This window comes from Panthera pardus, unplaced genomic scaffold, assembly GCF_024362965.1.
Source record: "Panthera pardus isolate Hobbes unplaced genomic scaffold, ASM2436296v1 HiC_scaffold_10, whole genome shotgun sequence".
Taxonomy (NCBI): domain Eukaryota; kingdom Metazoa; phylum Chordata; class Mammalia; order Carnivora; family Felidae; genus Panthera; species Panthera pardus.
Window position 1 is genome coordinate 67,529,768 of NW_026526655.1, and position 26,916 is coordinate 67,556,683.

A 26,916-nucleotide genomic window follows, 5' to 3' on the forward strand; every position below is an offset into this window, starting at 1 on the left:
ACACTCAGATATTGAGAAATGGAAATACTTTGTCATCCAGTATTATGCAACTGAAATTTAATACTGAGAGTGTTCATTTTTTAACAGATGATTTGTTTTTAAGAAATGCTTGCCATTCATCTTCTGGTCAATTTTGCCTCTTAATATTTATCATGGTTTATAAGTAGGTAAGATGATAGATTATCATATGTTTATAAAATGTGCAAGTACATATTCGGTCTTAGTGTCACTAAATGAGGCTTTTTGTTGTTTTTTTTTTTAACGTTTATTTATTTTTGAGAGAGAGACAGAGACAGCACAAGTGGGAGGGAACAGAGAGAGAGGGAGACACAGAATCCGAAGCAGGACTCAGGCTCCGAGCCTTCAGCACAGAGCCCGATGCAGGGCTCGAACTCACAAACAGTGAGATCATGACCTGAGCCAAAGTCGGACGCTCAACTGACTGAGCCACCCAGAAGTCCCTTTGCTCAATGAGTTTTAATCCTAGTTGTTTTATGCTGAGTCATTAAGGTTGTTGTAACAGAGCATGTCCTTATAATCTTTAAGAAATACATCTTTGTGTTATTTTGTCCAGGTTATCATGCAACATTTGATTTTCCCCGCCACTTTCCACTTGTATTTATTATATAGAAAAAGAACCACACACACACAGTTCTACAATTGCTTAGGAACAGTGGTTGCCATGGCATTTTTAGTTTGATATACAGGATACAGCTGTCTGTATTTCCAAAAATATGACTTGTTTCATTCAGTAGAGAAATGCACCAGTGGGATATAATTGAATATAATGTTTCCCCTTCTAAGGCTTTCCCATATATAAATATACTTTGCCCTGGTAGTTTTAATCAGATTTTCAAAGGGTCGTAATCACAATAGCAAAATTAGTGACTAATGCTTATGTAGCACTTACTAATGTTTCAGACAAGGTACCAAAACACATTACTCACTTAATGCTCTCGAAAATCCTCTGAGCCATTACTTTTTAAGTTTCTACAAGCTTTACCTCTGACCCAAATGTAAATAACTGTGCTCATGATAAAGTTGTTAAAATTTAAAGAATAATACTATTCAAAGAACAATAGGTCATTTATGGAATCAGTGTGACTTTCTCTGTCTTATCTATTAGTACACAAAAGTTGTGCCCCTCTGAAGTGCATACCGAATTAATAAAATATTTAAAATAATCAGCGTCAGGAATCTTCTTTACAAGTTCTTGTTGTATACAGCTCACTTGGACTTTCTACCACTATGGTATTTGTGACCTCATGGGGAAGAAAATGCCTTTCTCTGTACCAGAGACCAGAGCAGAGAGAAGGCGGCCTCTTTTCTTGGAGCCATTGGTGGTAAAACAGCAGAGACCCTTGGATAATGCCTGCCATACAGTCATGGCTCCCTTTCTGGGATGAAGTGAGTTGATCCCAGTTTGTTCCCCTGATTACTGCTTTACCTTGGTGGGGGCCCTAAACTCAGTTAATCTATACGTGTTTACTACTCTCCTACCCTGCCCCTGCACTCCCTTCTTTGTTCTCATCACTGACCATGGAGAACCTTGATTATCACCATCCTCTGTCCTTTTAACTTTATCCTGAGGTCTGATTTCTCCTGATTCATCTTCTCTTTTTTCATCTGAGATGTATTACTGAGTTAGGCCCTTCTCTTTGGGCATTTAAGAAATGTCATTAGGAAGGGATTACCGCTAATAAGGTTTGGTTATATGATATCTCAAAGTATTATAGGGTTAATGAAATGAAAGCACAGGTTGCCTCAGGGAGAGAAATTTAAAAACCTTGCAAGGGTATAACCCAGGTTGTAAAATGTGTGTGTGTGTGTGTGTGTGTGTGTGTGTGTGTGTGTGTGTTCTGATCTCATTGGAGAAGGGCTAGAAAGGAAATCTTTTGTGGCAGCAGAAGCCCCAGTCTGTTTTGACAGATAGTCTTGGATCTACCAGTAGGTCTTTTATATTCTTCTTTGTTGTCATTTTTCTCATTGTCTTCTTTGTCGTCTACCTTGAAGAACAAGCCATTGAACTTTGTGGCTTGGGCTATTCCTCTGTACAATAAGATTTTGTGACTAAATTTACAAAAGTCTCTTCCAACTCCAGTATAATCAAATTATTGTTTTGTTGTCTTTCAAAATTGGCCTTTAACAGATGAAAGTGCTTTGTTATGTGGATTTTTGGTTTGATTAGTGTTAACCATATAGCGATGCCTAGTCCTAGTATTTCTTCTCTGAGGATTTTTGAAACACTGAAGTACAATAACAAAATAAAACGTTGATTAACTGACATCTTTCTCCCTGAACTCCTGACTATAATACAAAGTCGACCCAAGTGCTTTGGGCATCAATAAAAAGAGGTAGAGGACACAGTTTTAGGAAGATATGCTCAGGTTAATGCATTCGTAAACCAGAGGAGACAGATGTTATCATTGAATAATGCTGAGTTTAAATCTAGACCATTTTGAGAGAAATCCACTGGCAAGTTTGTCCACTCAGAATCCTCTCAAGGGATTGTAATTCTAGTAACCAAACAAGATACAAGTTACAAGTGGTCATGGTATTTAGACACCTCTAGGTGGAATCCAGCTCTAATCTCATTACTTGCTGTCATCGAATTTATTTCAGCAAATTGATGGGAACACCCTAAAAATTGGCAGAATAGATGACTGCTTACAAGGTGTGGATTTAAGAGCTCTAGGCCCTGACACTGCTGCCCTATTTCTCCTTACCCTAAATACAGTAGTCAGGTACCTGCTACATCACCTCTATTTCTTATACCCTTCGCTGATAGGATTTTTCTTAATCCAAGAAAACAGCCTAAACAGGCTAAGGCTTTCAGTGCTATCATGATTCGTGGGTTCCAGCCCCACATGGCTCTGCACTGAAGAGTGTGGAGCATGCTTGGGATTCTCTAACTCGCTTTCTCTCTCTGCCCCTCCTCTGCCCACTCTCTCTCTTTCAAAAATAAATAAACTTAAAAAAACCTAACACATTTAATAAAACTTCATAAAGAAGGAAATAAACTGGCATATATGCCTTCCAATACAAGTCAAAAAATGTATGCCAGTGTATAAAGGCATAAAGGTATGTGTAAAAGGTTGGACACCAAAACTTCTATGACATGACTTACATTTGTTGGGATTTACAGTACTTTTTCTTTTCTTCCCCCCATCAATGAATGCATTGTTTGCGTCTTTTGAGATTGTGCTAATTTTATGATCAAATCAATAGTAATACTGAATTCATTGTGATTACAAACAATTTCCCTTTACAGCTTTGCTTATTTTGCAAATTCATTTTGATACCTCATACTTCTGTATTACATATATTATATTATAATTATGCATTTGGAAGTTTAAGAAAACTGACCTATTATCTAAGTTGTAAAATTATTTTAGAAAAAGTTCTTCCATCAAGAGTTAAGAGTTCAAGATTGACCTTCAGTTAGTTACGTAGAAGTTCAGTCATTGAGATATAATTCATAGTAAATCAAATTGTATGTCATAGCATTTGTAGAGAATGTCCAGGTTGGAGAAGGATAATGTGAATTTGTCTCTTTAGAAGGAGGAAAATAAGAGTTTTAAGACAGTTTCAAGGGATGGCTTAGGTTTTCTCCTCTAACCCTTCCCTCCCTACATGTGGAAATCATAAACAAATAAAAACCCAACAGCTTCTAATAGAAACATTTAACAATGTCCTTGAAGTTGGGCCACTGTATTTCCATCCTTTGATTCAAATTTTGTCTCATTTTTCTATTTGTACTCTTTCTTTTAAGTCTTTTATACAAAACATATTGATTTCTATGATCCACATCTTAAAATTCAGCTGTGATTAGAAAGTGATCTAATCACTCGTGCTGAGCTAGTCCTCAGTAAATCTACTGAATGCCTTTCAATTCTATTTTCTTCAGCTAAATTTAGTTGCATTTTGAACCAGTAAATCCTGATCTGGGTGTGAATTCTGAGGGATTAAGTATCTGGCATAGTTTTCAGCTTGACCTTGCCACTTTTGCTAGTGTGCTCTGTTTCTCTGTGCAGTATTTTCCTTTTCACAGGCTGTAAAATTCAGTGATGTGCATTCCTGCCAGGGATGTAGTTTTCCCTAATGGCAAGCAGACTTAGGGACTCTAACTAAAGTAAATAATTGAACATCTCTAATTATTAACCAAAGCGTTTTCCCCTAGTAAGTAGAAACATCTCTGTGTTCTTGTTTTGTAAACTCTTTGGATTTAAATATAGTTTAATCTCAACCTCTTTTAAAAAATTTCAGTCCTAATTTGACAAAAGAGAATGCATCTTGGTGCTGAAAGCTAATGACCATTCTAAACAATTCTTCAACTTTAATTCTTTACATTAAATTTATGAAATATTCAAATTTATGTATTATTATATATATTCACAATACCCATCACCAAGAATTAATAAGTTGGTGTTAAGTATGGAGCTTTTATTAAATTCCTTTAAGGTAGGATAGAGTTGCCTGAGGTGACTTAGAGGAGGAATTTTTACACACAACGAATTAAACACAATGGATTTGGCTTACGCAGCGGACTAACCCCAAGTTCCTGAATGCTGGGGCTCTTGGTGTTTTAAGGTTGATTATAATGCAGACAGACTAATAGGACTCTTCACCACCACGGACACTGCAGACAAAATACAAAAATCTTAGAATAAGTACCTCCTTTTATCCATGCTTTTCACTCCAACTCTACATTACAACTATTGTTTGCTTATTTTATTTACAGATCACATTCACATACTTTAAAATAGATAAGCTGCATGTAATATTAGCTAATATTTACAGAGCAGGTACTGTATACTAAGCACTATCCTAAGTTTTCATACATGTCACTTCACTTAAGCATCCAGCCCCTTCTGAAGTGTAGGTGCTGTTACTTTTCCCACTTTATAGATGAGGAGACTGAAGGTTGCAGAGACACTAGATGGCCATGCTCCCCGGTTGAAGTCCTGACATGGTCTCCAAAGCTCATTTGTTTCGTAACACACTAGGCTGCCTTCCAACTTGCAAACCCTCTGGAAGCCTCTCTCCAGTTAGACACAAACTCACACTTAAAAATACCAGGTAGCTCAAGCCTAATTAATGCAAGGGTAGAAGAGATAGGAGACTATTAGGCGCATACTCCTGAAGGTCACAGGAAAACTGGGGCTTAAGAACACTGCTGGTTAGACACTGATGGCCTTCCTCACCTTTTTTCCTTCTTTTTTTGTTTTTAAAGCATTTTATTATTTTTATTTATTTTTAATGTTTCAAGTTTTTATTTAAATTCTGGGTAGTTAACGTATAGAGTAATACTAGTTTCAGCAGTAGAATTTAGTGATTCATCACTTAACATATAACACCCAGTGCTCATCACAAGTGCCCTCCTTAATGCTCATCGCCAATTTAACCCATCCCCCCACCCACTTCCCCTCCAGCAACCCTTAGTTCTCCTTATTTGAGAGTCTCTTTTATGGTTTGCCTCTCTGTCTCTCTCTCTCTCTCTGTCTTTCTTCCCCTATGTTCATCTGTTTTGTTTCTTAAATTGCACACAGGAGTGAAATCATATGGTATCTGCCTTCGCTGATTGATTTCACTTAGCATAATAGACTAGCTCCATCCACATTGTTGCAAATGGCAAGATTTCATTCTTTTTGATGGCTGATTAATATTCGTGTGTGTGTGTGTACATATATATACCACATCTTCTTTATCTATTGGTCGGTCAATGGACATTTGGGCTCTTCACATAATTTGGCTATTGTTGATAATGCTGCTGTAAACATCAGGGTGCATGTGTCCCTTTGAATCAGTATTTTGGTATCCTTTGAGTAAATACTTAGTAGTGCAACTGCTGGGTTGTAGGGTAGTTGTATTTTTAACTTTTTGAGGAACCTCCACACTATTTTCCAGAGTGGCTGCACCAGTTTGCATTCCCACCAACAGTGTGAGAAAGTTCCCCTTTCTCCATATCCTTGCCAACACCTGTGTGTTGTTAATTTTAGCCATTCTGACAGGCCTAAGATGGTATATCATTGTAGTTTTGATTTGTATTTCCCTGATGGTGAGTGATATTGAGCATCTTTTCAAGTGTTTGTTAGCCATCTGGATGTCTTCTTTGGAAAAATGTCTATTCATGTCTTCTGCCCATTTCTTACCTGGATTATCTATTTTTTGGGTGTTGACATTTATAAGTTCTTTATAGATTTTGGCTACTAACCCTTTATCAGACATGTCATTTGCAAATATCTTGTCCCATTTCGAAGGTTGCCTTTTAATTTTGTTGATGGTTTCCTTTGCTGTGCAGAAGCTTTTTATCTTGATGGGCTCCTAGTAGTTCGTTTTTGCTTTTGTTTCCCTAGCATTTTATATGGGAATTCATGATGTGTTTATGTAAGCCCCTGTGATGGGTTAGTGAGCCTGCTTTCTACCAGGAGTCATTCTTGGGTTAGGAGCCTCTCTACTCTTATGTGCCAGCTACGTATATTCTGCCCACATCCCTCAGTACACACCACTTTTCTTGGTTTTTAGGAACACCTAGGTCTTTTCACTTAAATGCCCCTTCTTTTCTTGCATGCTTTTAGCCAAGAGAGGATGTTTACAATAAATACAGAACATCCTTTCAAGGCCCGAGGTTTCTCGAACATTTTGGTCTTATTAGTGATATTTTATTTAACACAAAATAACTGCAAGTTTGATTTTTATTACCTTACCCTTCCTTCTTAGATGATTGAAATTATTTTCTAACAGTCTTAAAAAAAGGGGTGGGGGAAGCTCTTGCCTCTCTGTCTTAAAAGACAAGAAATATATGTTAAGCTATTTCCTTGAACACTAACGCTAATATTATTGTACCTCAGGACAAACTTATATTTCTGTCATTAATCTGTTGCTAATTATCTAAACTCACTATTCTTATTCCTTGAAAACTCCTGCCTTTGGGCCATCCTACATAATTTGTTAAATTTATATTTATGTCATAAACTTAATAAGTTTTAAGCATTAATTATAGTAAAGAACTATGGTAAAGAATCTATATGACAGAATTGGTTATGACAGGTCACGTATGTCTACCTGGTACCACTCAGTGACAATCATGCTGTCTTTCTTAATGTCTTCCTTCTTAGTCTTTGATCCAATTGTAGCTCTAAAAATGTATGTTCTCTTATGTTCATGTTACACTTGCAAAATAGGGTAAAGGGAGTTAAGTTCTATAGGGTAAAATTACAAAATATGTGCTCTTTTAAAATATTCATGGCTTTGCTCTTCTTTTCCCTTAATTGTCTTTATAAATACTATCAAATTTTTTTTGGTGTTTGTAAAACTAAAATCTGTATATTTGGCAACTTTAAATTCTTGGTCCATAGAAATATATCCTGTACAAAACAAGTTACCTTATTTTTAGACCTTTAGGGACATAAATGAAATATATGCATCTATTTTTATTTTATCTTTGAGTAATGGACAGGTTTATAAATTTGTGTATATAAATTCTTCCCTTTCTAATTTCTATACTGTCTACTTTATTATGAGCAAAATTTAAGAGCTCTAACTCCTAAATGGATACTATTATCTGAGAAATTCATGACTAATTCAAGTCGTGACTGCTTTTATCAGGTAATAAGAAAGACCAATAAATGACAGTGATCGGGAATCTGGCCTGAAGGGGAACACGGGTTTATATTCTAGACCTCATGAAAGCAATCTGTCAAAGCATGGGAAATAAGTTTTCAGCATGGAAGTAGGAGGAAAATCAAATGCTGCCCCAACTCTGTGCGCTCAGCAATTACGTATTTATCACTTACTGTGTTCTTGCTGGTAAACTCGCTCTGTGAAAGTAAGAAGGCATGCCTTAATAGGGCTTTACATAAGTAAATTCATCCAAGAAATAAAATAACATGTTCTCTACTGCTTTTGATTTTTACAGCATTATTTTGAAAAGTGAAGTGCTTCATTGTTCTAGGAGAATTTTTGGCCTTTTTCCTAAAAGACCCCCCAATTTGTTAATTTTATTATAAGATAGCAAATGAAAGTTTCTGAACACAGAGATATATCTTCAATCAATAAGAAGAAAATTTTATATTCTACTCAAAATGATATTTAAATCCTGCTCATCCAGCTGTATTGTATAATCCATTTCTTTCTCAGCTCTTGATTGCCAAGGATCCTTCTCCCGATTCTTTCAAAAATCCAAATTGCACTTGAGGATCTGACCCCACATCTACTGTGGAGGGGGTAGGGGATGAGGGTTGGCCCTGAGACTTAATCAGAATTGGCTTTATTGACTGGATTAATCTGGGTTTGGGTGGCAGGCTTTAACTCTTTCCTTGCTGGATTGTGGAGAGGTCTGAAAAGTTCTGGAGGAAGGACCGGGGTATGGAGGGGAGAGGAGGTTGGTGGCTACTGCTGGTATGGAGGAAGTTTAATGGTTTGACTACAGTCAGGTCAGCCAGGTGCCACCCTGTCCACTCCCTTGCTAAGAGGTGTTAACCTCAGAGGTGTGTTCCTTCAAGTGCCTGCCACTGTAGACCTAACTGTGCTCTGTCCCTGTGAGATGACCTGCCCTCCTTTTTAGTACCTAGCACAACTGACAGTGATGACAACTGACTCAAACGTCTCTTTTTCCTTTCTTCTCTGACAGGCATATTATGAAATTACAAAATAGTAAAATTTGCTACATTTTTCTTGGTGTGTCACAAGGCATAAAGATGAAAGACATCTAATGCACTCGTTCCCTTCTGTTAGGTGTACTTGTATAGTCTAAAGATTGGAATGACTCAGGCTTTACATGCTCCAAAGGCTCTTGTTTCCAAATGGAAATGACAGTATTTCATTCATTCATTCACTCAACAAATAGGTATTGAGAGACTTCTGTGGGCCAGGCATTGTTCTCCAGATACGGCAGTGAGCAAAATAGGAAGAAAAAAAAAATCCCTCCTCTTACACACAACTCTAGTGGAAGCAGGCAATAAACAAGGTGAATAAGCCAACTAGGTGGGATGTTGGAGAGCTATTAAATGCTGATTATAAAGATCAAGCTGGGAAAAGGGATAAATATAGGGGGAGGAGCTCATTGAAAAGGTGGCATTTGAGAAATGACCTGAAGAAAATGAGGACGTAGCAAGACATCAAATTATCAGAAGAGCATGGCAGGCACAGGAAACAGCCAGGACAACCGCCCGAGGTAGGAACACTCCTGGCACACTTGAGGAGCAGCATGAAGGCCAGTGTGGTTGCAGTGGAGTGGTTGCAATGTGGAGTGTGAGAGAGAAGGGATGTGGATGACTCCAAAGTTACTGGACTGAACAAATGGAGGAATGACTTACTCTGTATTGAAGCAGAGACTGTGAGAACAGGATTATTTTTGACAGGAGAGTGGAAGGGAGGGATTATCAGCATCTCCGTTTTAGACATGCCTTGGTGGAAATCGCCTTAGACGTTAAGTGGAGATCAGATAGAGGTCCAGGATGGAGATGTAAATTTGGAGTTAATCGGCATATGAATAATACATAAATCCAAGGAAATTGAGGAGATTACCAACAGAGTGAATGTAGAGACTGAAGAAAACACATCCAAGGCCTGAGATGAAAAAGAACCATAAAAGAAAACGGTGTTGGGATCTATGCAGAGTAGGAACGTAGTAATCTGGAATTAAGAAAAAGAGGATTTTAAGAGGGTGGTCAACTTTGTTGAATGCTGCTAACAGGTCAAATAATTAAGTTCTAAGAATTAACCACTAGTTTAGTCGTGGTGGAGGTCCTTGATGACTTTGATGGGAATAGCTTTAATGGATCGAAAGTTGGGAAATATCTGGTTGGAAGGGTTCAAGTGGGAGATGAGAAATTGGAGACAAAAAACTATGAACAACCCTTTAAGCAGGTTAGTTGGAAAGAGTGAGAAGACGTGGCAGTGTGCCAGGAGGCACCCGGCAGCCTGCTGAGGCAGGACTGACTGTCTTAGGGTCTGCTGACAGTCACATGCTGTGAATGTGAGCGTTAGCCATTAGCTGCGTATAGAGTCGGTGACCTCAAATGACCTTGCCTTGGGTAGACATATAAATTTTTGAGATGTTTGTCATGAATACATTAGTACTAAAGCCAAAACAAAACATTAATCAAGCCAGCTGTTTTAATGTACAAATATCCTTCCTTTATCAGCTCTTACTTTACATCCAATGTTTTCTTCATATTTTTCTTTGGAAACTAGTTTTTAACTAGCTCATAATTGGTTGTTTGTATGCCATGCTCCCATCCCAGCCTAAGTTTCTTGAGAAGGACCATATTTTATTTTACTTTACGTATCAATCTCATAGCTCTGCTCCTGGCACGTTGCAGACACTCCATAATGTTTTTGGAATGAATGACTCTCCTGTTTCATATTGGTATGTGGTGCCTTGGATGTAAAGGTCGGTGTCTTCCTGAAGTTTGCTGTTAATTTCTAAATAGAGATTGTGTCTGGTCATTTTGTTTTCCAGAATCCCTGTGGAGCAGGCATAGTGAGGACCGGCTCGCTGCAGCTCAGTGGTACATCTGTTGGCAACTCATCTTTGAAAAGGACAAAGCGAAAAGCACCTTCCCCACCCTCCAAAATGCCCCTGCCTCTAAGTGATGAAGATAATCATGTGACTGGTAACGTTACTTTTCCCATTAACGTTACATGTGTGTTGTGTCTTGTTTAATACAGACAAGAAAGTGATATAGGTTATAAATCAGGTCTTTTCATTAAATGATAATACTTAAACTTAGGCTTTTAATTAATTTTAATAATTCTTAGATAGTCCCTGATTATTCTTACTTAACTACCTTTTTAAAAGCTGCAAGATGACAGGATAAAATGAAAAAAATTGTGCAGCCCCCTGATCCTAAAATTGAGCAGTGATCACTTGTGAATCTGTTCAGAAGGACACTCTCCTCCCAGGGCTGACTACCTGTAGGAAGGGGAATCCATGGAGGTTTTAGTTGTATCAGAGCTGGATAGTGAAATGGCTTCTAACAAAGCCTCAGGGCTCTCTTTCCCTAAAGTATAGAAAAAGAATGAAGTTAACCTACTAAAGACTTGTTCCATTTGTGAGTGTGATTATTTGTAAGGTGTGCTGCTTCTGTCCTCTAGTCCTGCAGGCGGGACGTGCAGTTCCTACAGACAGTGCTGTGGAAGCCAGCTGCCCCGAGGGGCCGTCCAACCCAGGTAGGACACCTTTGCCCCACAGTCATGTGGTACTGACAAAGATCTTTCATGACAGTTGAGGAATGAATCTAGTTATAATGCTCTGCCTGTGAAAGAGATGCAGATGCTTTGACTCTATTTCCCAAATTTTATATTATGAAATGAAAACTTTTCCACCCTGGGTTGAGTATGAAACTGGCAGAACTCAAGACTCCAGTTCTGTGATGGTACCTTAAGAGATTGCCTTATGCAATGTCAGGTTACCCTGTACAGTGTCAAGGGTGTCAATGTCCTTCCCAAGACGAATGACATGTTTTAGTTAGGAACGTACTTTAGTGTGTTCAGAAGAAAACTTACACCAAAGTGTAAAGTACCATTCTTTACGCAACTGTTCTAGGTATGAATTCGATATACAAAGTGTCCTCATTTAGTGGTAAAAATTTGTTATCACGAAATATTTTCTGTTGTATGGTCTGATTTTGGATTTCCCAAATAAATGAAATGCCAGTAAAAATAAAATAATTTGATTGAATGCTGTTTCCTAATGTTTTTAATAATAGCTATTTAGTAGCTATTATAAGAATAAATATGGTAACATTTCTTCATTTTTAGACTTAAAGTTAGATACAAATGAATATGAGAGACTAATGTCTAGCCAAAAATAGAATATTACTATGCTATTACTTTAGCATGGGGATAATTTTATAGGTAAGAAAATTACTCAGTATAGCCTTAATTTTTATTATTAAGATTCATAAACACTGCAAAAACTCAGGCGCACCAAATGCTCCTAAATCTTTAATCCTTAGCTGATTTTTAGGAATTTGAGATTTTGACACATCTTATATAAGAATTCTCCTGTCCTCTGTGATTAAAAATATTATCATTATATAACTAGTCGTGATTTTTCTTAAGTCCTACCCAGAAAAATATCATTGATACTGTTTGTTCCACAAAGGAAATGTATTAAATAATTTCAAACTATATAAGTGAAATGAGAAGATTCAGAAGTATTAGGAAAAAGATGTGACTGCTATTCAAACTTTGCTTGATATCTATTTCTCTTTCTCTTCCTTTTTTTTTTTTCTAGTTACCTCTTCTTGATTAATGCGTGGATAATTGTGAGCTAACAAATCTGATTTCTTCGAAATGCTTCTTGTTCTCTGCTTGCCTTAACTCTGTTGTCTAAGTGCCATTTCCACAGATTTTACTTCTTTGGCAGAAGCCCCCCTTGGCCCTGGGCTCCCCAGTCACGAACAGTGCACTGTGCCCAGATCGCCGGATGAAGCCTCTCTCTCGGAGTGCCCTGGAACACCCAAGGCGGCCGTAGCATCTCTGACACGTAGGTGACCAGGCCTTTCTTGCCTGGTGTTTTGTTTGATGCAGAGTAAGATGTAATCACAGAAAAATTTGGTTACTTGGTCATCCCGTGTGTAAAAATGCCTCAAAGAAATAGTAGTTTCCCTCTTTCACTTGAAATTCCATTACAGGTTTAGAGTTTGATGTTTTCCCTGACCGTATAGATGAATAATGCAAGGTGTAAGATGAATAAAATAAGTGGCTTTGGAGGATTTCAGCTTTTCTGCTATTTGGCTCTCTGCTTTTTTGGCAAAACTCTTTAAACTCTGTTGTTTCCAATGTGTAACTGTATGAATATAAAAGTATATATGTATTTTTTTCTTTCTTGAACTACTTTTTTGTTATCTAGGCCTGGCTTATTTTCTGTAGGATTGCTTTCGATTGGGATTTTTAAAGTAAATTATTGGAATTATTTTGTTATTAGATTGCAAAAATTTATAGTCAGGTAATATTTGAATTTCATCATAAATGATTTTATTCAGTTTTTTATTAACTCAGAATGAGTCCTTATTTAAAATTATTTAAAATTAATGTATTATCACCTACTGCTTATAGTAATAAAAAATTGTATGGCCAGTTTGGAAAATAGTTTGGCAGGTTTCTAAAAATAAAATTTAAGCGTTGGTTTTCTATATAACTCAGAAATCCCACTCCTAGGTATTTTCCCAGAAGAATGAAAACCTTTCTGCTCACAAAAACATACATGTGAATTATTATAGGATTTTTATTCATAATTGCCAAAAATGAGGAACAACCCAATGTCCCTTAACTGAGGACTGGATAAACTGTGGTCAGTGCAAACATTGGTGATATCACCTACCCATTAAAAGGAATAGATAATACATGCAATGACATGGCTGAATCTAAAATGCATGTAATGATAAAAGGGGGAAGTTAGTCTTAAATGGCTAGATGCTCTGTGATTTCAGTTATATAACATTCTTTCAAGGGCAAAACTATAGGGGATAATAGTTGTCAGGGTCTAGGGTTGGGGAAAGGGATGATCACCAAAGGGCATGGGGGATTTTGGAGATGGATGGACTTGTTCTATCTGTGTCTTGATTGTGGTGGTGGTCACTCAACTATATACCTGTATTCATTATAGAACATTTTAATTATCAAAATGAAGCATTCCAAAATGGATCCCCAAAATCATGAATTTTACTGAAGGTAAACTGTATCTCATTTTCTATAAGAGAAAGAAAACTATTCTGGCAGCAACTGCATTAGTGTCTGACAAAGTGAGCGTTTTCTGAATGAATGAATGAATGAATGAATGAATGAATGAATTTTAAAAAAGTAGTTCACCAGAATGGATGTAATATGATTTTATTTTAGCAAAGAGAGATAATTTGTTTATTTTGCCGTTTCAGTCATTTCCAGGAAAAATATGCAAAGTACCCCAAAAGTCGCAGTGAAGTTATAAGCTTTAATAATTTTTTTAGGTTTATTTATTTATTTTGAGAGAGACAGAGACAGTGTCAGTGGGGGAGGGGCAGAGAGAGGGAGAGAGAGAGAGAATCCCAAGCAGGGCTCGGCTCTGTCAGCGCAGAGCCTGACGTGGGGCTCAAGTCCACAGTCCATGAGATCATGACCTGAGCTGAAACCAAGAGTCAGATGCTTAACCGACTGAGCCACCAGGCGCCCCTATAAGCTTTAATAATTTAAAAGTAAAATGCTACAAACTTAACAAAAATATGAAAGCTTATGAAAGCTTAGTATTTAAATTTCATTTACACATATTACATTTTGTGAATTTTAAAGAAGTTTTGAATTTTATATTTTGTTTCAGTTTTGCTTTCTTTAGCGGGAATGAAAAACTTAAGATGAAAAATATTCATATCATATAAAGCTAAGAAAAGGTAAAAAATGCAATAGTTAAACTTTAAAAAGATGACTTCTGTAATTTTTTAACATTTATCCTTTGGAAGTTGTTGGATCTTAAAACTTCACAAAGATTTTGAACACTGTATTCTTTGAAAGTGAGTATTCTTCCATTAGAACTTACGAAGCTACAAAACAATAGTTGTGCTACAATATTTGTGGAATTTATTCATTGTTCACACCCCTTACCCAGTCTTTTTCTATTGTGGTCCTAAAATGTGGCCTGATTCATATAATTCTGTTAACACAAAAAAAACTTGATTTATTATTTTTCAAAGCTTGGGGAAATTTGTGCTAGTCACCCAACCAACTCTGAAAGTTCTTTCAGATAATTTGAATTTTTTAAAAAGAATCACTTCCTTTCCTAAGACATTTAAGAATAGGAGTACTCTTCAAGCTATTAAAAAACATATATATTTAAGCAAGCCCATATGACTCTAGCAAGTTATAAAATTTCAAAAAATAATTTGAGAAGACTTTTGAAACACGTAACTCATTCTTTATACTTCGACTGAGACCCGTTTCTCTTTAAGGGGCCCCATATTTAAGGAAAAATTGTGTGAAATAACTTTTGATGGGCAAGAGAGAAATAGGGATAACAATCAATAATTTGCTAAATGTTACCTCAGTTAATCTAATTTGCAAAAGAACTTATATGCCAAGGAGCCATTTATAAAATACATTTGCATCTAAATCAGAACAGCCTTTCATTTTCTCAATACACAGTTTTCAAATTATGTAAATACACTCTTACTACACAGATATGATATGCTGTTTTACATACATAATATTTGTGCATTGGTATCATAATGACTCCTTCACAAATCATAATAAAACAAGATTTGCCAAAATATATTTTTAAAAAATTCACTTAAATTCCTTAATATTTTTTTCTGTTGAGTAATCTTTTTTTTTTTAAATTTTTTTTTTTCAACGTTTTTTATTTATTTTTGGGACAGAGAGAGACAGAGCATGAACGGGGGAGGGGCAGAGAGAGAGGGAGACACAGAATCAGAAACAGGCTCCAGGCTCCGAGCCATCAGCCCAGAGCCTGACGTGGGGCTCGAACTCACGGACCGCGAGATCGTGACCTGGCTGAAGTCGGACGCTTAACCGACTGCGCCACCCAGGCGCCCCGAGTAATCTTTTTTTAAATTTACAACAAACTGTCATTAAAAGTCTCCATATTTGGGGCACCTGGGCGATTCAGTCGGTTAAGCGTCCAACTCTTGATTTCAGTTCGGGTCATGATCTCACAGTTTATGAGTTTGAGCCCCACATCAGGCTCTGTGCTGACAGAGTGGAGCCTGCTTGGGACTCTCTCCCTCCCTCTTTCTGTACCTCCCCTGCTCGTGCACACTTTCTCTTTCTCTCTCAAATAAATAAACTTTAAAAAATAAAGTTTTTTAAACAGCATAAATAGCAAAATTTTTTGTTGATACTCCTAGAGATAAAATTAAAGACATACATTTTAAATACTTTAAATATTCTTTTTTGTTTTTACGTTTTTTTTTAATGTTTATTTATTTTGAGAGAGACAGAGCGTGAGCAGGGGAGGGGCAGAGAGAGAGGGAGACACAGAATCCGAAGCAGGCTCCAGGCTCTGAGCTGTCAGCACAGAGCCCAGTGCAGGACTCGAACTCACAAACCACGAGATCATGACCTGAGCCAAAGTTGACAGCTAAACCGACTGAGCCACCCAGGTGCCCCTAAATATTCTTCTAACATGTTGAAGTTTTTATTAAATTTTGTGGCTGTGCTGATCTCTGTAATCCAATGCTATGCCACCTTTCCTCCCCCTTCTATTGTGGTAAAATTAAAGTTTGTTCAGCTGCTATTATGTAAATGGAAGTGTTAAATTATATTTAAATAAGTGAAGATCCAGAACCTCGTTCTTTAGATTAAATTAACTTTCACAGCTAGTGTGGGCACCAGTTAGGATGTCTCCTCTTTTAGCCTGTTGGCCACTTGTTGTTGGTGCTTAAGGAATAATGATAAAACACATTTTTATACACTGAGATACTAGCCATAGCTTTTGAAAAGAAACACACACACACACAGACACACACACATATTGTTATGGGACAATTTTCCCGATACAGTTAACTGGAGAAGCAGAAGGTGAAAAACATCAGGTATAGTATGCTTCCATTTATATTAGATGAAAAACAAAAAAAGGAAACATGAGTATGTATATCTGCTTGTATGTTCCTTATACTTTCCAATACTATATAGGAAAAATCTGTTAAAGGAAATTGCTTCTGAGAATCAAACTGAGAGAATAATTTTCATTGTATAATACTCATTTGTATTTTCAAAAATTTTACCAAGCATCTAAGGCAGTGGCTTTTAACCCTGGTTTTGTATTAGAATCACCTCAGGAACCTTAAAGATTTTGGTTCCCTCCATCAGAGATTCTGGTTTAACAGGCGTGGAAGAGGGGGTGAACATCAGTATTTAAAAAATTTTTTTTAACATTTATTTATTTTTGAGACAGAGCATGAATGGGGGAGGGTGAGAGACAGAGGAAGACACAGAATCTGAAACAGACTCCAGGCTCTGAGCTGTCAGCACAGAGCATGACACAGGGCTCAAACTCACAAACCACGAGATCATGACCTGAGTTGAAGTCGGACGCTTAACCAACTGAGCCACCCAGGCACCCCTGAACATCAGTATTTTTAAGAGGGACTCAGAGAACTCTCCATTGTAGTGAGCACTGATAACCACTGAGTCAAATTTTTTGGTGTACTTGTAGACAATATAAAAATCTCATGTTCTTTTCGTTTACATTTAGACCTATTGCATAAATGTAACAATCATTTAAATCCAAAGATATATAGATAACTTTCAGATATATAGCTTGAAGTTTGAGTTTAAATAATTTATTTTTTTCTACCATGAATAAAACCTAGAACGATAGCATATTATTTTTAGAATTGTATGTGTCTGAGATAATCTGATTATATGTTAATTTGATTATTCACCATTAGAAGAGTATTTCACTATTAGTTTTGGATGAGCATTTAAAAGAGTCCATCCAGCTAATTATGATTTTAAAAACTCCTTTCTTGCTAGGATTGCGTAGGAAGAATGAGGCAAATTAATACTCAGGATTATATCTTCATTTCTTTGTAGCTGGAATAAGCTCTGATCGTAGCCTTGAAGAGATAGATGAAAAGGAAGAACTGAGTGAAGTGCCTAAAGTTGAGGCTGAAAATGTTTCTCTAAAGTCACAAGATATTCCTTTTGGATCTACTGATATAATAAATACACTGAAAAACAATCCTAACTCAGCCCTTGGCAGTGTTACTGGAGAGTCCGCACAAAACTCCAAAGAAGAAAAACAAGAAGCTAGAAACACAGATGGACAGTAAGTAGTAGTCTGTGTGCCAGAAGTGTATGGTTTGTTTAATTAATACTAGTCTCTGAATTATAGATCTGATATTTTAAATACAAATATGGTAGTCCCTTTAGTTTAGGCTCTATTTCACCACCATTATAAGAATATTTATTAATAAAGTATCTATTTGAGGTGCCTGGGTGGCTCAGTTGGTTGAGCGACCAAGTCTTGATTTCAGCTCAAGTCATGATCTCATGGTTCATGGGATAAAGCCTTGTGCTGGCAGTGTGGCACCTGCTTGGGATTCTCTCTCTCCCTCTCTCTCTGCCTCTCCCCTGCTTAAACTTTTTTTCAAAAATAAGTAAGCTTTTGGGGCGCTTGGGTGGCTCGGTCAGTTAAGCATCCAACTTCGGCTCAGATCATGATCTCTTGGTTTATGAGTTCAAGCCCCATGTCAGGCTCTCTGCTGACAGCTTGGAGCCAGGAGCCTGCTTCGGATTCCGCGTCTCCCTCCCTCTCTCTCCCTGTCACTTTTTAATTTTCAGTGAATGCTCCTCCAAGATTTTCACTGATATGTAAAACAATTCTGCATATTAGAGTGTGATGTTAAGTTACTAATATTTTCACAGTCAACTTCATGATGAAGATAGTGCACTTGCCACTTGATCCTAGGAATTGAAATCTATACTACAGTACACTTGTATTGTATTAGAAATGCCACATCATGAATAAAGATGGAATCAAGTAGGCAAAATAAACCATCTTTATCAAAGTTTTACCATAATTTGCATGGGATTGTCTCCAAATTAAACCCTTCTATGACTAACAAATCCCAGTGAGGTCAGTCCACATCCTGATTTGCCAGAAATTGGCCTGGGCAGATGCAAGATGAAAATGATTAATTTAGTTTTCTTTTTCTTTAAAAGACAAACAGTCAATAATAACAAAAAGACACTGTTTTTAGAAAAGTGTTCATTTTTACCAAGCTTCTTAGATCCTTCTTTGTAATAGAACCTCTCTATGAAAGCTAATGGTTCATAGCAGCATTTCCTCTCAGTTGGATTTTTTTCTTTGCTATTAAATTTCCGGTATTTGGCAGGGGAAAAAAAGATGATTATTTCAGTCCATCTGTCTTTGGAAATTATTGCCTGTTTTCTCATCTGGGGTGTGTGTGTGTGTGTGTGTGTGTGTGTGTGTGTGTGTGTTTAAATAGTATCAATATATGAAATACAATATCCTGTTTTGCAGAGGGCCACGCATTATGGTATATAATGCAAGCAATGAAGAGAGAGTAGTGGACAATGTAAGAAACTTGAAGTCATTGGGCTCAAACCAGGAAAATGGTGAGTTCTACAAACACTAATAGCCAACATTTTCATAGCACTTACTATGTGCCAAAGGGCCATTCTTAACACTTTATCTATATTAACTCATTTAATCTTGTGGATTAACTTATTTATGGGTCTTATTATTTTTAGTCCCACTTTACGGATGATTGAGCCACAATAATATTATATAACTCACTTGAGTTCCCATAATTAGTAAGTGGTGGACCTTGGATTTGAACTCAGACAGTATTACTTTAACATGTGCTATTAACCATTATGTGAACTACTTTTGTTGTTAAATCTTAGAGGTTGTTTAACCTAGATTTTGGATCTTAAAGATGTGTTCTCTATGCATTTACTTGTGATCTATTTCTCTTATTTCTTTATACCAGCTCCTAAGTCAAACTTGTTTTACTTCATACTCAAGTGGCTTTTACTTGGGTGAAACTTGTCTGCCTGATTTTTAAGGTTGAAACCATCTAATTCTGTATAATACTTACCAGTGTTCTGTACCCCCTCAATCAAGATAGTTTCATCTCTTCATTATATTTCACTTAGTTTTATCTTTAGGGCTATGCTCATTCTTTGCAAAAATATGGTTTTCCAACCTAACTTCACCCATTCAACTACTGTCCAAATCCTGCCACTTCACTTACTTTGTTACTTGATTACAAGCCATGTGTTTCTCTGGTCTTGACTCCTCAACCAGATTGGACAGTCTTTTGAACCAGAGAAATTCTATCCGATACTTTAAGTTCCTCATGGCACCTAGTGGAATACTGAGATATTGTTAAAATACATACAGTCATTGACTTAAGATTTTTTTGACTTTACGATGGTGCAAAAGTGGTACGCATCCAACGGAAACTACTTTGAATTCTGAAGTTCGGTATTTTCCTAGGCTAGCAATACGCTCCATGACACTCTCTCATGAGGGTGGGCCTCAGCCGCTGCAGCTCCCAGTCAGCCCCATGAGGGTAAACAACCCCTCCACCTGCAACATTCTGCCATTTACTTTCAGCACAGTATTTAATAAATTACGTGACATATTCAACACTTTATTATAAAAAAGGCTCTGTGAGAGATGATTTTGCCCAACCGTAGGCTAATGCTTTATGAGCACATTTAAAGTAGTGTAGGTTAAGCTATGATATTCAGTAGCTTAGACGTATTAAATGCATTTGACTTAATGATATTTTCAAGTTATGATGGGTTTATTGGGATGTAACTCCACCACAAGTTAAGGAAGATCTATACTTAACATTGAGTTTCGGAAAAATGATACTACACAAATATAAGATGTAAGGAGTGCACAATGGTATTTTAAGGAAATATGAAGGAGTTGGCTGATGAATTCTCATAGTCCGGTCTGTTATATTAATATACAAAACTAGATGCAGATTTTTAGAAAATATATATATTCTTATATATTCTTATATATTTTAGAAAATATATATATATATTTTTAGAAAGTATATATATTCATATTTGGATAAAATGTGGATTATCCCAGCATCACAAACAGATGGGTAGATATATATTGTTTTACCTATGTGGTATGTGTTGGTTAATTTTTTTTTTTTTTTAACATTCATTTTTGAGAGACAGAGACAGAGCACGAGTGGGGGAGGGGCAGGGAGAAGACCGGGAGACACAGAATCCGAAGCAGGCTCTGAGCTGTCAGCACAGAGCCTGACTCGGGGCTCAGAATCAGGGACTGCGAGATCATGACCTGAGCTGAAGTCAGACGCTTAACTAACTGAGCCACCCAGGCGCATCATGTGTTGGTTAATTTGAATAAGTCTTTTTCCCCGTGGTCAGTACCATCCTGAGATAGAATACTGAGAAGTTCTAAAAGTACATAATTTCCCCTTCCTTTTCCTCTTGATTTAGTTTCTCACAGCATACACTATGATGGTCAGTAGAGTTTTTACTGAGAAATCATGCTGCTTCCTTGTTTTAAAAATGATCATCAAATCATTTTTGCTAAGATTTTGGCATCAAGTTAGTGCTAGGGTCACAGGTATATTTCTGTAATAATATTTTTCTGTTTGCATTTGATTTGCAATAACCTTGGTCAACTCTGGGTGGGTCCCCCCCCCATACTTTTTTTTTAATTGAATTATATAGGGGACTTTTAAAATAATTTCTATTATCCTTAAAGGAGTTTTAATATTTTTTTCCCTCTTTTTCACCTACCCTGTATATTTGTTTCAGTCATCCTTTTGTCAAATGACTTGTGTTGTAGATGTTGGTATCGGTTTTGAGTAGGGAGAGGACAGGATAGTACAAAATCTACCTTTAACTTCTACTGGCTATCATTGTAAAATGGCCTAACCAGTCATTGACATTTGGTTAGTGTCATTATTAGTATGAGGATGGATTAGCTACTGAATTCAGCAGTGATTCTAGGTTTCAAGCCCTGTCATTGGTAATAATTGTGAGATTCTGATGAGAAATTCAGAATTAAAAAGCAGTAAAGTAGGTGCGACCCACCAAAAATGTGAAAAATAGACATTTGGAGTTCTAAAACCAATTAGTTAGGGTTTGTTATAGGGAACTGAATTTACAATATATTTTTATGTTGATTTACTTTGTTTTGGAAAATATTTCTATTGTGTAACTGGACTATACCTATACTCACTGGATAATGAGCTACAATAAGAGAGAAAGAAATACATTTACATTCATTTCCTGGTGCCAGGGAACATTTCTTACATTCTTTTGTGCTCACAGCAGTGTTGACAATAGTACTTTTCATTTAGACGTTAAAAATACTTGTGAAGTAATAAGAACCTAGGCAGAAATGTGCCTTTTCAATGATTTTTAATCAAATGTGTTTTTACTCACAAAAGCTAATAATTATTAGTCTTTGAGAAGTCACTTGTATAGACAATAAATATTCTGATAATCAGTTGCATTTTTTAGGAAGAATAAAAATGAATTCCATTTAAAAATTAGCTATTTAATATAAGAACCTTGCAACATAATAGAAAATATTACTACCATGACCAAAAAATCATGCAATTAGGTAGGGTGTAAAAATATGAAGGTATTTTTTTTAAGTTTATTTATTTATTTTGAGAGAGACAGTGGGAGGGCAGGCGAGAGAGAGGGAGAGAGAGAATCCCAAGCAGGCTCTGCACTATTAGCTCAGAGCCTGACATAGGACTCAAACCTGCGAACCACAAGATCATGACCTGACTTGAAATAAAGAGTCAGGTGCTTACCTGACTGAGCCATCCAGTCCCCTAATATATTTTTAAAAGTTGTTCTGTTGGTGGAAATGCAAACTGGTGCAGCCACTCTGGAAAACAGTGTGGAGGTTCCTCAAAAAATTACAAATAGATCTACCCTATGACCCGGGAATAGCACTGCTAGGAATTTACCCAAGGGATACAGGAGTGCTGATGCGTAGGGTTGATGGGGGGTGAGAAGGAGGGGAAAGTGGGTGATGGGCATTGAGGAGGGCCCCCACTGGGATGAGTACTGGGTGTTGTATGGAAACCAATTTGACAATAAATTTCATATAAAAAATTTTTTAAAAAGTAAATAAAAGTTGTGTGTATACAGGAGTGGCTGCATGGCTCAGTCGATTAAGCGTCCAGCTCTTGGTTTCATCTCAGGTCATGATCTCACAGTTTGAGAGTTCAAGTCCCGTATCAGGCTCTGTGTTGACAGTTTGGAGGCTGCTTGGAATTCTTTCTCTCTCCCTCTCCCTCTGCCCCTCTGCCCTTCCCCACCCCTCATACATAAATAAACTTAGAAAGTATACAAATTTACCTGGCAACATGATATTTTTTTTGCATGCATATTTTTCTTTTTTAACAGAACTATTCAGAATAGCTTATGACATTTTAGGCAGTGAAACTGTTCATTATCTTATAAGTAAAAGTGAGTGATGATACAACTCTAGAGAAATACTTGACATCCTTTCACGATTTGACTCCCAAGGCTCACATTTCACTTGCGCTGTATGAACTGCTGCCCTATCTGGAAGGGGAAGCCACTAAGGATTTTGAAGATGAGGGTTAGTCGGTCATTCAGAAGAAATGATTCTTCTGGGCATTTGATTACAGGAGCCCAGTATATAAATCACTTCCCTGAGGACCAGAACACATAGCGCGCACCCATAAACCTGTGTTTCCTTCCAGATGCCTCATTCCAATTCTTTGCCATCGTGTTGCTGGCTGGCAACTGTTGCTTTTTAACCTAGACACTGGCAAGTGATTTTTGCTTTCAGGAGATCTGAATTAGAATTAAGAGGAAAAGTAGTGCAGGGGAGAGAGAGGCTGCTTTCTCTACTGGGACTCTGACATGAGAATTTTTCTCAGAGAAAAATCAGAGCGCACGTGATTGTTTTTCTGTAGTTGAAATCACCCATATTATGACTGAAAACAAAGTCTTTATCAAGGATGCCTAATTACCAAGACAGTCAACTGAGAATTTGTTTTTACTTCAACTCTTAAAGGTAATGTTACTATTGTTTGCCTTAATTAAAACTGGTAACATTCACTGGGCTTGTTTCCCTTTTGATGTAAGGTGTGAAATAGAAATACACTAGGGGTTATAGAAAAGACAGAGTCAAAATAGGAAACAAAAAAAGGAAAAACATCTTGGAATTTGTCAATTTCTATTGTCATTCTTAACATTAACTGAAATATGAAGTCTACCTATCAGGAGAAACGTAGCTGTCTTCCATGGACTGCTTGTTCTGGGCAATATCGTCTCCTATTTGGCATGTTATATAAATGCCATATAAAATATAATACAAGTTTTTACCTTTGTACATCTGAGCAAACTGAGGCTCAAAGGGGTTAGGTTACATGCTGAGGCCACACAGACTGTAGTCAGTCAAGCCGGGTTCTAGCCTCTGATTTCTATGATACCAAAGCCCATGATTTTCCTTCCTAATGCTATTACTTGGTTTTGTATTATTAGCTGAAAATTACCTGTAGAATCCAAACCAACCTACTTCAGTTTGGGGGAGGCAGACATTGAAAACTTGAGTTTTTTTTCTAGTTTTTTCATACATTTAACTTGACAATATTTTTTCCCTTAGTAGATCAAAATGAAATAATTGTCATTCCAACGGACACAGAAAAGAATATGAAAAATGGAGTGAGGATAACAGAAATCAATGTGGGAGGTGTTGCCAAAAATAACAGTGTGGACATGGGAGCTGACAGACTATCCAACTATCAGGCACATAAAACTGATACTGCTGAAAGTTACAAGGAAAATCATCTAGCTCCATCATTAGTAGCAGGCCAAAAACTGAATCAACCCAGTGAGGAAAAGACAAAAATGCAAGATGCGGCGATTCAGACAAACCCTTCCTCTGACAGTTTTGAGGGGAATCACCAAGGCCATCATTTGTCTAATTTCAAAGTTAATGAGAGTGTGCAAACTCCAAGTAACAGTAAATCAACTCAACCCTCATCTCTAAGTCCCCAAGATTCTGCTGTAGATGCCTCAAGGAAATTCAGGAGTCAGGGCCCCCTAAACGTACATTCAGAGAATCAACTCACCATAAAAGATCCAGTTTGTGCACGTGGTAATGATGGCCTTTTGCCTTCTGTAGATGGGATTGATAAAAACTCAACTATTTCAAAGAATTATCCACTTTATAGACAAGACTATGATCCCAAGCCAAAACCTTCAAATGAAATCACAAGAGAGTACATACCCAAAATTGGAATGACTACTTATAAAATAGTGCCTCCCAAGTCCCTGGAGATACTGAAAAATTGGGAATCAGAAACCACTGGGTATAAAGATGATCACGAGATCCATACTTTAGGAAAAAAGCACACTGGTGAAAATGTGAAAGAAACTGCAATCCAAACAGAAGATCTTGTTATTTCCGACAACCCAAAGGAGCCACAGGCAGACCTTAAACTACAGCCGAGCCCAAGAACAGAGCATCAGGTCCACGGAGTGGAGAACTCACCCTGCATTGCCATGGGGAGTCCTCTGAAACCTACTCCCAGAATGACAAGGGACACTGGCACAGCTCCTTTTGTGCCAAATTTGGAAGATATAAACAATATTTTGGAGTCAAAACTTAAATCTCGGGTTTCAAATCCCCAGACCAAACCAAGTTCTTTTTTCCTACAGATGCAAAAAAGAGTTTCAGGTCACTATGTGACATCTGCAGCTGCCAAAGGTGTCCATGTGGCCCCTAACCCTACTCCGAAAGAACTAATAAAGAAAGAGGGGGAAAGGGAAGTGATACCTCCTCCAGAACAAACTCTTTCTCCCTTAAGTAAAACAACTCCGTCTCTTCCACAGCCCCAGATTAAAAATGCTGATGATAACATCAGCAACCAGAAGCCTACTGAAACCCCTCCACCTCCCATAGCCCCGAGACCTGTTCCTCTTCCTGCGAATCAATTAGCTGCACTAAATCTGAAGACTTTGAAAACTTTTGGTGCACCGAGACCTTACTCGAGCTCTGCTCCCTCACCCTTTGCCCTCGCTGTAGTGAAACGGTCACAGTCTCTCAGCAAAGTGCGCACAGTGTCATGCAGTGAGGGTGCAGCTGCCCGACCTCCACCTGACACAGAAGAAGGGAAGGTTCCTTCTGTAAATAAATTTGTGGGCATCCCACAACTACTTGTGAGTGATAAGGTAACGTGACCTTTTTAAAAATCAGAAGTTCTTATACAACGTGGTTTAAATGGGGGTTAACAAGCATGTTGTATATTTGTGTGTTACTTAACTCTGAATTCATATTAATCTAATGGCAAGCTACCATAGGGAATAAAGAGTAAAAAAATACATAACATCTGATTATTTACTCTCAGAATTATTATAATTCATATAACTTGATTGGGTATTACTATATGGTCATTAAATGATTGTATCATTACGAAATATTTTAATTTATTTTTTAAATTTTTTATTAAAATTTGTTTTAATGTTTATTTTTGAGAGAGAGAGAGAGAGACAGAGAACACAAGTGGGGGAGGGGCAGAGAGAGGAGACACAGAATCTGATTCAGGCTCCAGGCTCTTAGCTGTCAGCACAGAGCCCAATGCGGAGCTTGAACTCACAAACCTTGAGATCATGATGATCTGAGTGATCTTAGCCAAAGTCAGATGCTAACCAACTGAGCCACCCAGGTGCCCCTATTTTAATTTAAATTTTCTTTGCCATACATTTGTATATTGTACTAGTTTATAGTTCTGATTCTATTTTCCTGTGTTTTGCTTATCTCAAGTTGTTTATTACTTTTCTGGATGTTATGGTTTATTTTCTACTCTACTTCTACATAATAGCAAAATAGTTTTAATTATATAGAAACATAAGCAGTTAAGACTAGTTAATATAACCAGATACTTCTCAACTATACATTTTCTATCATATATATTCAACCTTAGTTACCAAACATTGACACATATAAATAATTTAAATTGAAACCAGAATTTTCAATCTCAAAATATAATTTTCTTAATTTCACATTTTTGTTAACTTTTCCAGTTATATGTATGTTGACTAAAATATCATTTAGCCATTATCTAACCTTAATAATTTACATAAAAGAACATTTATTTAGTGTTTGGTCAACTAAGTGTTATAATTTGCTAGATTCAAATAATATAGTCAAAGGAAAGGATGAAATTTATAGTATGAATTATGATAATCCCCATGCAATTTTTAAAAAATATTTTGTGTACTTTTACCCTGATACTGTTTAAAGAATACTTTCAGATTTGTGTGACAGTTCCAGAAGTATTTTATATTACTTTTTCAAACATTCCTAGAGTAACAGAACATTAACCATATTGCCAAGTAAAGATTTTTCCATAATTTCAAAGCAGTATTCATCTTGAAGAATATTTC

At 36.9% G+C, this 26,916-nt stretch overlaps 1 protein-coding gene across 13 annotated transcripts in view; it reads left to right on the forward strand.

Moving 5' to 3' along the window:
* COBLL1 (cordon-bleu WH2 repeat protein like 1) overlaps positions 1 to 26,916 on the forward strand; it is a 170,196-nt gene that overhangs the window by 133,183 nt on the left and 10,097 nt on the right. For 7 of the 13 annotated variants that reach the window (XM_019457997.2, XM_019457964.2, XM_019458022.2 and 4 more), the window contains 6 exons: positions 10,466 to 10,619; positions 11,101 to 11,175; positions 12,359 to 12,496; positions 17,536 to 17,770; positions 18,989 to 19,083; positions 24,131 to 25,701. In XM_019457997.2, the coding sequence (XP_019313542.2) occupies positions 10,466 to 10,619; positions 11,101 to 11,175; positions 12,359 to 12,496; positions 17,536 to 17,770; positions 18,989 to 19,083; positions 24,131 to 25,701 (2,268 nt within the window). The remainder of the gene's footprint in view (positions 1 to 10,465; positions 10,620 to 11,100; positions 11,176 to 12,358; positions 12,497 to 17,535; positions 17,771 to 18,988; positions 19,084 to 24,130; positions 25,702 to 26,916) is intronic. The other 6 variants (XM_019457969.2, XM_019458045.2, XM_019458005.2 and 3 more) reach the window with 4 other exon arrangements.